The following is a 12,531-nucleotide window of genomic DNA, read 5'->3' on the forward strand; positions in this document are numbered from 1 at the left end:
GCTGGCTTGTTGGTTAATTCTGTATTAATAAGATAGTGAAATGTGGAGTGCACTGGGAATCAGTGAGCACTAAGTGTGGTGAGGGGGCTGGCGGAAGAGGAGCCTTTTTAAATGGTGGATGGCTAAACAGTAGTAAATGACAGAATTTACACCAAATGAGCGACATTAGTGTAATAGGAGACGAGTGCAGGATTTGTGGGGTTTTCTCCCATTTGAGAACATGTCCACGGGAGGAAGAAAAAGCTCAGCAGCTCCCTGTATTGTGCTAAATTTTACTTGCATCCACGACAGGTCTGTCAGTATGTTATTATTGTCAGGCGGCCCGGGGGAAGAACACTCTAATGATCTTGTAACAGCAATAAGGAAAACCGTGTCATCAGCTTCCTTGAGAGGAGAGAGGACATTAAAGTGCTTATAGATGCGAACAGAGACTGCGCAAACCTTTCAGGTGTTACTCTGTGTTTATGCGTCGACGGACGGGGGAGGAAACTGCACACAGGGATGCCTCCGACAGCTGGTAGCCAGTTGTTTTCTAGTTCACTTCTTTTGATGAGATGCTTTGGGCCATAAACAAGTCATGATCTATGGCAGTGTGTGCTGATGGACTCAATCTATCAGCAAACGTGGGAAGATTGATGTCCACCAAGCTGGGTCAGAATCTGGCCACAGTGTATGAATGCTGCCACAACACCCTCTCTCATTGTTGGTACTGATTTTAGCCCATTCCCTGGTGTTCTTCCCCTCCTCCCTCCATCCACACACACCCCCTCCCCTCTTTTAAACTCTCCGGACTCTATGCTCGATGCTTTCCTAGCGCCTTCTCTGCCATTGCACGCCATACTGTAAATGATTTAATTATCTTTTCTTTCCTGGTGTAAGACAAATGAAAGGCAAAAGAAAGAGATGGGAGTGCTGTGCCAAATCTGATTATTTATCTCTTTAACAGATTGCTGTGTTACAGTCCCCAAGCTGTGGTTACTGATGGTTGTTGGGAAGTAAAGTGGGCCAAGCGCTTTTGTGAGGATGCTCCCCCTCACAAAGCTGATGCAGCACTACATTGGGAATTTGTGTCAGATACAGATCAGGCACATTTCATTTAAATAAGCAAATCATTGAGTAAAGATGACCTGGCTCACTGGGGTATATCTCTATCTGTGCATCGCAGTTTGTGGGCTGGGGAAACGGCGGGCACTGACGGATTGAGTGACTCAGGCCCTGGTCATATCAGAGATGTTACTCAGACAAACACAAATCCCAGCTTGCCTGGCAAAGTGTTCTTTGAGACAACTAAAAGCAGGAACACATGCCTCGTCTTCAGTGTGTCAAGCCGGCAGTGATTGAATTTCTCCTCCTTCCTTAAGACGGAAGTGCAAAGCCGGTGAGTGATTCCTGTGGATGCACTTAAGGTTTTAGTTGCAGGCGTCGTTGTGCCTGGGCAGATTTTATATGACACATGAAACTAACTACATGGTACTTAGGGCCTGCTGTAAACCAATCTCAAGCCAGTCGGGAAAACAGGCCCATCAGCAGAGAGGCTTGTTTCTGTTGCATGACAAAAGGACTTGCAAAACCGCATCAATTAAAAGTTCATTAAGTTCAGCACTAGAAGGATGAGTGGATGCTCTCTATTTATGCCCGGGCCAGCCCAGCCCATTATCTTCAACCTGATTATTCAAATCCCTGGATTATAACACAGACATTTTCTCAGAGCTTTGCTTAGAATAATCATACTTAATAATATTTCCTTTTTCTTCCCATGGAATTTGATTAGAATTGAGTGTGCATCTTCAAAAGAGAGCAATAATGCTCTTGATAGTTGTGCAATTTAAATTTTTCCAAAATTATCACAAGAAAGGATTATTGCTTGTGTGGATCTGAATTCATCTCATTCAAGTGTTTAATAAAGGGTGTTTGTGCTCATTCTGTATCAGTCATCTGTTCACAGTGACTGCGGGTACATAATCCATGACTTCCCTGAGCAGAAGGGGTGGACGAGAATCCTCTGCTTGGATTTTTGTTTTTCTGACAGACCTAGGTACTGTGGGGATATTCAGTCAGAGACCACTTTCTTCTCTTAAGCTTGTGTTAAACTGCTGTTGACATCCTCTTTAATTTCTGACAGTCAGCACGAGGCGGAGGGGCTGCCGACTCCTGGGTTTCGTCTTATCCTGTGTCTCCGGCTGAGCCTGCTTTCTCGCCTTGTAATGCCGTTGATGCTCACCTTGTTTGCCCGCTTGCGACAATGTGTGATGTAGTGAGTGAATTGATATCCTCCCCTCCAATTTGTCTCCAGCTGCACCAAAATATGAATTTCAGCCAGATGCTGGCTGAAGAAACGCAAGCCGGTGGATACTGTCAACTGTAGGAGCAACTAATACCATTTTTCTTTCTGCAGTGTGTGTGTGTAACTATTTGCTGGAAGGTAAAAGTGAAGAGGATAAGTCTGTACAGGTAGTATGTCATCAATCCATTTGAATCTGACAACACCACTTGAAAAGAAATAGCCGCTTTGCATTTGTATGTCTCCCTCAATGGATCATAGTATTTCCTCTCAGTGTCACTCAGATCCTCTCCCCTCACATACCAGCTGCTCTTCACCTACAAACGTCTGCCTGCCGTACTGTTCCTTACATGTTCTCATCTGCATTGCTTTCATAATGATGCGTAGGTTTTGATCACTAGAACACAAGTCAGATGTTATGCAGTGAGCTCATCGTGCCTGGAGGCTCCTCACTCGCAGTTCAAAGATCAGGCTTTGGTGCAAGAAAACAAGCAAACATGTAAGATGCCAAATTAATTCTTTCCTAAAAGACACACACGTAGCAGCCTTCCATACACGATTCATAACAAAAATATGTTACACCCAGTGTTTGTTTTGTTTTCAGCACTGTTGTTATTTTTGTTCTCCTGAGCTGACAGGTTAATTCCTCATGCCAACAAGTTCCCAGCATACAAAGAAATGTTTTTGTTTTTTTTTGTTTTTTTTTTCTTTTTGAAAGGACGCTGATACTTCAGTCACAGCTGCACTTCCAGGGAAACAATAGCATGAGGGGGTCAATGACCTGACCCCCTCATGAAGACTATGGTGATCCCATTTCATTTGCATGCACATTTTTTTCCTAATCCCACAGAGAAGTGTGTTGGCCTGAACGGAAAATAATGTAGTTAAGAATTTGTGCAAAACATGTGTCCCATCGACTGAGGCCCAGTGAAAACATTGAAGTAAAAATAAGTGGCCCCCTGTTTTCTTGACACAAACGCGACAGCGTGGTTTGTTTCTCCGACATAGTTGACAAAGTAACAGGAAAACGTCTCGCGTGATGACATTAGCTGCGATGAATTTGACCTTTTGAGTCCATATTGACACATGCATCGCATGTAAGACACATGCAAATGAAAATACAATATAAAGAACAAGGGCAATCTTAAACGTCTTACAGACAGAGAGACTCACCCTTCTCTCTTGTGACTCATGTATTGGCCATTGGTGGAGGCGTGCTGGTTGAGAAGAGGGTTCTTTGGCGTTGCCGGGGAAGACAGGTCAAGGCCCCGGTGGCCATTGTTGTTGCTGCTGCTGTTGTTGTTGTTGTTGTGCTCCTCTTTTACGTGAGCATTTGTCACCTCCTTCCACAGTTGCTGCAGCTCGGCTGGAATCATGCCTGAGACAAACAAAATGGATAAATAAATCAATTAACAGCTAATCCGACTCTCTTCGTCATCACTTAATTAAATCAAAGCCTCTGTAAACAAAGCTGAGTATTAATTAGAAAATATTCCACTACAGGGTAATGCACTGAATGCTCTTGCCACCCCCTCTTCCTCCCATTTTCCCTGTGATCTGAAGCGTGTTTGTATACACAAATCCCTGGCATTCACGCAGATTTCATGCCCAAAGTAAATAATTAACACCCAGACAAGGCATGAAATCTGAATAATTACCATCATTTTCGTTCACCAACAGAGATGTGCAGAACACACACACAACAAAAAGTTTACAATGGCAACACTAGAAAACATCCCACCCCTGCCTCCCTGAGAAACAGGACCCTGGGGTAATATTCTCCAAAGCGCATTAATGTGCAAAATACTTAAAGCTCTGCACCGCCTACAATTGACACAGAAGACTTAAACCTCATTTAACAAGTCAAGCACACTGCAGCTCACACAGCCCTTTGAAAAAAAATCCCTTGAAGACAGACGACAGTTTTCCAGTATCTACAGTGTGTTCATGTGTGCGTGTGTGTGTGTTTTCTGCCTGTGAATGGCAGTGATCCCAGTACCCAGGGCCAGAGTCAGGATGAAGAGAAGGATAATGTTGTGTTTGTGCACAGCACTTTCCGTGTCAGAGTGGACAGCCTTTGTTGGCACACAATATAGAGCAGCAACGGTGTTCCTGTCACTGTTCAGGGAAGCCTGTCACTTGACACAAATGAGGATAAAAGCTGTTATAGTATTAAACAAATAAAATGTATTTTTCTTTTTTTTTTTTTTGGTGCAGAATCTGTGGCTGTAATGTATTCTCAGTTAAAACATAACACATCTGGGCTGGCTAAGCCTGATTTTAATGGCATTCTAAACGACCTAAAAGACTAATGTGTGTGGATTTGTATTAAGTATTCAGATCTGAGCTTAAGCCACATGTTTTAAGTATGGTGAACGAGGCCCTTGGAAATGTGTTGAAATTAACCACAGAGCAAATAGGGAAGGCCGCTCGTTTAACATTACAATTAATTAAATCCATTCTGAAAATGAGCACTGGCAAATGGAAGATGATTTGCACATGCTTATCTACTCGGGTTTATATTCTCTGGGTTCCCCCTCCGCCTCCCCATTTCTCATCAGCAGCTCTATAGATACCAGAAGTGCTCCTTTTCACGCGCCAGATTGTAACACATTGTGTGCAAACTGCTTAGTCTTAATTTATTCCTGTTGTGGAAAATAACTATGAGGTGAAGATCTCAATACGATCAGCAAAAATATTTTTAATTTGATAAGCTACTAAAGATTTTAATTATGCTGGTAATGGAGAACATTGGCCTAATGAGGCAGAGGACTCCAGAGAGACGCAGGGGCTAAGAACTGTGAAATGAGTCTGATAGGATTGCTGTAAATTCACACTAGATCGTTTGCATATCAAAGAGCAGGAAATGATTGCAGGACAAATCAATAACCTTTCCACGTTCCAAGGAGCGTCTTTCCTCATTCAAATATTTCAACACACTTGCTCTATTCTGCCCGCCTGTATTCGCCTTTAGTCTCTTCAATGCCTTGATGTGGCCTAATCAAAGTGCACGTCCACGACAGGCTAAACATGCTTAATATTGGCGCTTGTGTTATAGCATGCTAATCCGATACTTGCTGATTTTGAGTTGCATTATAGAAAAGGACCCATTGTTGTTTTGATGGGGTACGGAGACTTTGGAACAAAAAGAGATTTTTTTGATTTTTTTGTTTCCTTTTGGTTGTGTTTCTTTTTATGACGGCTGGTTTGGAAGGGGAAGGTCACTGGTGATGTGAGTGTCCTGTGCTCCGACAGCGGGACCAATCATTTTCCCCCCCACTTGGTGCCCGATGACAGTGGGCGATGTATTTTTAGCCGATGTGCTTGACAGGGCGGCCCGCACTGGCTCAATTACCCAGCAGTCCTGGTGACCCCGACACCACTGTTTACTCAGACGAAACCGCAGCGGATAGACTGGTCTGATGAGAGAGGTAACAGAGTGGGACCAAGCTGTCTCTTTCTGGATCTAGTCCGTCGTTTTATTGCCCTCTGTTTGTCTCTTCCCTTGTTCTTCTTGTATCTAACCCTAACCTTTTCTAACAACAGCTGTGGCTCATGATTCACATAAATGACAATAAAACACCATTACTCCAGTGTCTCAGCAGGTATTATCTTTTGTGTTTTGAGGAAACGCATTGAGTTTCCCTCCATCTGATTACTGAGGGACACATAATGACATTGATCTGTAAATCCTCTTTCTTGGGTCCCCAGTTTGTCCATCCTTTAAATGCAAGATTGGTTTATCTTTCCTCTTTCCATTTTTCAGCACAACTGTTCCACTCATTACGGCTGGGAAATACGGACAAGCACTTTAAAAAATGTATGTTGTTGGGACACTTGATTGATCACCGGCCTCCCAACTCAATTTTACCTCTGCAGGTAGCTCTGGCACCGAGACAGGCCGAGCTCTTCAACCTTTTCCTGTCCTTGTCCCCCTGTACCCAGGTGACCATGTTCAAGCAAGCAGAAAGTTGATTTAAGGTTCATAATGACATCAGTTGCAGGCCATCATCCCCCAAATAAAAAATGGCCCCCAGTGCTCCGGGCTCTTTAAACCGAGCTGTTACTTCTCACACACAGTGCCGGTGCCATGGGGGGACAGTGACATCGCTATTAGTTTATTGTTCCGTCAGGCTGGGACCTTTGCTGCACCCCTGTTTATGTTGCCGTAATCACTGGCCTGCTGATATGCACCCCTTCGGCCTGAAATATGTCCTGTCCTAATGCTGCAGGAACTATTACCAGTAGCCCACTGCTGGACATATCAATCACTGACAGGTCAGTCGCATTACCCACCGCGGTCCCTGATGTGCTGCTGTTCTGTGAGCACTTCATGGCTCGCCACATTCTTTGCTTTCATATTACCGACAAATTTGTCTTGTCACTGTCCCCCTGGCCTCCGCGAGACAGCTTAAATGATGTTGCTCAGCTACGAGAACGCACTCTCTTGCAGAGCAACCTCGGAGGGTGAGGGGCCATTTTGGCCAGGATGTGCGCAAACACTGTCCACGTCTGTGACACACATGCACGCACACCCACACCCACACACACAGACACACACACACCTGAGCAACGTGAGCCCGAGCAACCACTGACTCACTTATCAGGTCAAGAGGACAGGCTTTTTGCGGGAGGGGGAGGGAGGGGTGGATGGATCAAATTTATATTTATGAGAGATATATCCTCCCCAAACACAGCGTTGTAATTTATAACAGATACCGTCTGGCCGCTTCCAAGACTTTGAACATTAATGTCAAAAGAATTTACGACAAGAGAAACAAATTATACTCCAGATAACGTGACAATTGTTTTTCACTCAAAACGGCTATCTACAAGTTTATACTTAATTAGTGCTATCAAATTCTGAGCGTCTAAATCAAAATGCATTCCTTTAGTCCTTCGCTTTGACTAAAAAAGACAAATCTCTCCGAGCAGACAGTTTAACATTTAGCAGAAAAATGAGTACATCACAGCACAAATACAGATCATACACCTATACTCTTCTTAATTACTCCGCAACAGCAACCAATTTATTGAAAAGCTTTAGTTATTTCCATTGTCTCAGCACAGGGGAAAAAAAGGTGTTAGAGTGGGTTTCCTGTGTTAGCACTGGCCTTTTAAAATAATTATATAGCTATCGATGTTGAATTGACACACATGAAATCATCAGTTACAAAAGAAAAAGTCGTGCCAATTTACTGCCCAAGTTTAAATTCATAATCACCCAAACACAGCAGATCAACTCATCATTTCCGACACAGTGCTAACAGCTAACTACTAGCAGAATAATGCAGATTAGATCTGAGCACCACGGGCCTGGCCCACTGGTGCATGAAAGAGTTTAGTGATGTGGAAAACAGAAAGGTCATCAATAACTTTAAACAGTCAAGCAGAAAATATGTAGAATAGGAAGACAAACTGGGGGCCTGAAGCACTATAGCCTAAGTGTCGTAACAGCTGCCAGAGACACAGAGTTAATCATCAATGGATTGCAAGGGCAAACTCACCTGGTTTGACTGGTTGTAACAGACTGAAACAATCGCCGAATTGTACACAGGGAGACTCAGTTCCTTGTGTTGTTGTTTACAGGAAACAAGACCTCAGTCAGCCAAGTCAACTATGACTATAATTCATTTTCACGCATTGTTAGGGGCTGGGAAATAAATGTTCTCACTCAAAATTAAAAGTCAGATTTTCTACTTGTAATGCACTTATTCACATTAATAATGTCTTGATACAGCTTAAGGAGAAATAAATGGTCTCCATTTTAAGCAAACATTGCTGAATCTTACTTTAAGGGAAACTTGTCAAAGTTGCTCAGTTAAAAAGTTCTTGAAAAAAACAGGTTGCGTGAATTATGAGTGAAATTGTGAATGTGTCACACTTTGTTCTCCTCACAAGAACACCTTTATGAATGAAAACTCTCTTCAAAATCTAGTTTACTGATAATGACAGAATGAAATAGATGTGTAAGTTTAATTTCTATAAGTACGCAACTTATTGTATGTGTCTGGAGTCATAAATACATCGGGAAGGTTTCTTTGTTTGCTATATTTAATTAATGCTCTACTCTGACTTGCTGTCTGTAAATAATGGAGTCATGTCAGCTAATTTGGGCTGGTCATAATTTCCATTCATGAAACAATAATATATAATAATCCATCAGTCAATCACTCAATCAATCACTTAATTAATTCAAATCACAGTTTGAATAGAATAAACTGTGAAACAATGAACAGGTGTAAAGCTTTCTCTCTCTCTAGTGATGTGTGTAACAATAACTCTATTATAAGGTTTAGGAGAGAGGTGTGCGTGTGTGTGTGTGTGTGAAGAGGACACAATATAAACAGGATGTTCTGACACTGTCCATTATGAGTACAGCAACATGCCATATCACCCATATAATGCTTTACTCAAGGGGTGTGTGAGTGTTTGCCAGACATCTGACACAGAGCGCTTCAGCACAGCACGGCCGTGCTCCACGCCTGTGCCCACGGCAATCGTCTGCAAGCGGATGAGTGATTTCCATACCCAGTCCAAACAATAACACCACTGTACAAACTGTGTTCGTGTTTGCCTATTACCTAAGCACCCCCAAAAAAAACTCCTGTTTTATCGGCCTTATCTTGTTATTTCAAAACTGTTTGTCTTAGCTGGGAATGAATAGTCAATGTCATGTTCTAAATCCTTTATGACGGCACCTCTGTCATAATGTGACCACTCCTTTTGAAAATATTCAAGAATAAATAAAGAAATAAACTTCCTTGCCAAACAACAAGTGTTGAGTCTCCATCACAGAATGAGTAATCTCACAATGACAAGTTCACTGGCAGTTTACGAACAATAGTTCCAGTCTCCCTTCAGGCTCAAGGAAGGCTGAAGGCTGCCACCCGGATGCCAATCACAGAAAAAGGACAGAGAGTTAAAGACCAAGGCAAAGACAAAGTAAAATAAACAAAAAAAAAAAAACTCCTGCACCTTTACTGCCCAGGTTGATATACAGACAAAGAACAGCTTACCAGGATCTAACTGCAATAGTTCAGTAATGATGTCATTTAGTACATAAGTTTAGTTTACAAGTGTTTAGCTAGGATTAAAGTGCACTGTTCACATGAACTAAGCAAATATGCAAAGGTATTAAAGCAGGACAGTGACAGTGGACGATCAAAGCTTTTAAAAAGCGAGATGACAGCGAGAACACAATGGAATACAGACTTTAGTTACTCTAGTCCTGTTTAAATCTAACATATTTAAAGAATATGCTCCCTGATTTGTATCTGTGCTGGACAGCCTAGATGTAAACTGCTCACTCTCCCACACCAAAGTCCATAGAGAAAATCAGTGGTTTTAGCATCAGAGGACCCACAATTATGGACTTACTGATGAATGATTTTATCTTTTTTTATTTTATTCTATATTTTATGGTGTTTGGTACCTGGGGTGTTTCTCTTCCCGGTCTCCTGTAAAGCGTGACTCTAATTTTAACAGTGCTGTGTGTGGATGTTGGAGCTGTTAATTTCCCCGAGGGAACCTCCCAAAGGGATTAATAAAGTCGTCTGTCTGTCTGTCTGTCTGAATTAGATTTTTTTTTCAGCAATGGAGGTTGGGTACACCAGTCCTTGACCTTTTCCAGGATTTGAACTGGCAACCCTCTGGTTACACGGCCAGTTCCCTTTTACTTGTGTTGGGTTGCCTTCCATGGTGAAACAGTATCTCAACAATTCCTGTGTGCTGTTTTGTAAAATTGCTTGATTGATTTTCTCTCAGGACTTTGGTGTTGGGAGTGAATGGTTAATAAAGTGAAACAAATTTTAGTTTCCAGTCAGAACAGGCCGTCTAATCTCAAGAAAATGCGATAAAAAATATTCTCAAGAAATTGTAGACATAAGTGGATGTAGATTTTTATTAGGTGAACCCTTTGTAAAATGGCTAAAATCAGTTTTTCCTGAGGGCGAGTGTCCATGTCTCGTGTTGGTTGGTGGCACTGTGGCGGGTTATGATCTCTACTTATCTACTTAACACCAAGGGCCTGTGGCATTACCATCATGTCCTTTCAGATAATTTGACTGTCCTGTGACACTATCCCTGGCATTTGAAAGGAAACCGCCTTGTTTACAGCTATATAATTTGAATTATCATTATCATTAAAACACAGTCAAAGGCTGCACTGAAGAAGAAGATGACAAAGTAAACCACTTCATCAGTGTGACCTGAATTCCCGCTTTTAACTAAATTGTTTTATAATTGGGCCAGATCTCCAGTTTACATCAGCAAACAAATGTAAAACATTTAAAACAACATACTTAGGAAAATGAGGTGTCCCAGACATTGACATGTTGACTGTTTCGTGTCAGCAAAATTCAACCGTAAGCCCGTGGGCGGGAAGTTTTAAGCACAGCTCAGGAAATACGCCAAGAGATTGCAGGTACTGACCCTGAGTGAGGGAGTGCAGTGGCAGGCCGGTCTGTCCAGGCTGGATGGTGAGCAGCCCTTGCCTCTGAAGGTTGAGGAGATGCTGCTGCTGGACCTGCTGGACCTGCAGGAGCTGCTGCTGGAAGGCCAACTGCTGTGCTGACACCTGCTGCTGGTGGCACACACAGCCAAACATACACACATGCACACACACACGCAAAAGACAGGAGAGGCACACCATCAGCAAACACACAAACAGTATATAGAAACATAACAGCCAGTGCAAACATGTAAAGATGAATTTCAGGTTTGCATATGACTATATTCATGTGTGCTCCTGAAGAAAAACATGGCCATGGTTCAAGCAGCAAAAGTAAACACTGAAGAAAACCATGTTGATTCTTTTTTTTTTTTTTTTTAAATTGACTTTGAGTGTGCTAACACATAAAATAGCACAATAAAAGTTTCATAAATTTTGCCTTGAGAGTGGGTGCTTTGCTTGGGCCCACTTACGACAGGTGGACTATACATCTCTCTCGCTCTTAATTAACGAGGAGTCGGGAGGCAACTGACAAACAACGATACAACATAGTTAATCATTCATAATAAGAGCCACAGGAATTTAATTACAGCCATTCATAATTTAGCAAACAACGTGTGACTAAGTCAAAGTGCTTAATAACCACCCTGGCAACTCTCGCAACTCTCCCAGGCATGGCACTGAGCTCAGGGATACACTGTTCCCCCAACCAGCGCAGCAAGCTGTGTTGAACCACATACTGTGGACCGACTGAGAGATGGTTGCTCCGTCGGTCTCAGTGTGTTACAGCTGTTTCATCGAGGCAAATTTAATGAAACAGTGCTGCGTCTTTACTGATTTTGGACTGGAGTGTGGGGGCGATGAGGGCGAGTTTGTCTCTGAGACGTGAAACGTGTGAACTTTCATAGGACTGATGTGAGAGTGCAGAAGAAAAGGACAGACAAAAGTCAGAATAACAAATAGAAGGAAATTATCCCCCAATCTGCTATGAGTAAAAACAAATGACTGTCGGTATTTGGATTTTAGAGCGATGACTTTTAACCCTTTCGCCAGCCTTGGCTGTCGTTAAACACACTCAACTCAACAAAACATTGTCATGCTATTGCAAATAACACCACAGGATCTATCAGGGCACCTTCTGTAATCTTAACAGATAAGGATAAAATAAGCACGCCTCAGACTCAACAGGATACTGGGCCTGTTTATGAGTATACATGGCCAGTTGTCAAGCGGCTAGGAAGAGAGGAGGGGGCACTAAAAGCAGTACCGGGGCTGCCAAGCTGTGCACCACACCCAGTCACCAAACACAGGATACACCACTTTTGTTTACTTCTCACAATTGAGCACATACAAAAAAGGTCTCGGTGCAACTGTTAGGTCACTTGTAGGAGGCTCCGAATCCACTGAAATGGCCAGATAAACTGTGAACACTCCACTCAGCCTGTCAAAAGTGTCTAGCGGCCTTTCCTTCTTTCCTCTACATCTGCTTCCCTCCCTCCTGCCCCACACCCCGTCTGCCACCGCAGCACACATTGCTCTGGGCAATGCAGGTCTGATTAGAGTATTGGATCAATTTAGAGGAAGAGGACGCTTTGTCAGTTGGAGCAGAGGGTCATAAGTGACGGGTAACCACGCATTCACTTACAGGTAGTACAGGAGTAATCTAACCTAGAATGAGAGGAGAGAAAGTGACATGGAACTGGAATTTGTGAACTTTGGGATACAGGTGTCCTGTGATTCTCTCTGATCTGTTCTATTTATGAAAGGTGTTTTTTTTCCCCTCCATCACTCAGTATGT

The 12,531-nt window shown here is 42.7% G+C and overlaps 1 protein-coding gene across 4 annotated transcripts in view; it reads right to left on the bottom strand.

Annotated features, from left to right (window-relative positions):
* LOC122786393 (forkhead box protein P1-B-like) overlaps nt 1-12,531 on the bottom strand; it is a 52,702-nt gene that overhangs the window by 18,723 nt on the left and 21,448 nt on the right. For 3 of the 4 annotated variants that reach the window (XM_044052675.1, XM_044052673.1, XM_044052671.1), the window contains exons 4-5: nt 10,715-10,865; nt 3,455-3,659 (exon numbers count right to left, since the gene is read on the bottom strand). In XM_044052675.1, coding sequence (XP_043908610.1) covers nt 3,455-3,659; nt 10,715-10,865 — 356 coding nt within the window. Of the gene's footprint in view, nt 1-3,454; nt 3,660-10,714; nt 10,905-12,531 lie in introns of those variants that run through there. The other variant, XM_044052672.1, reaches the window with a different exon arrangement.

The sequence above is a fragment of the Solea senegalensis genome, linkage group LG20 (assembly GCF_019176455.1).
Source record: "Solea senegalensis isolate Sse05_10M linkage group LG20, IFAPA_SoseM_1, whole genome shotgun sequence".
NCBI classification, from domain to species: domain Eukaryota; kingdom Metazoa; phylum Chordata; class Actinopteri; order Pleuronectiformes; family Soleidae; genus Solea; species Solea senegalensis.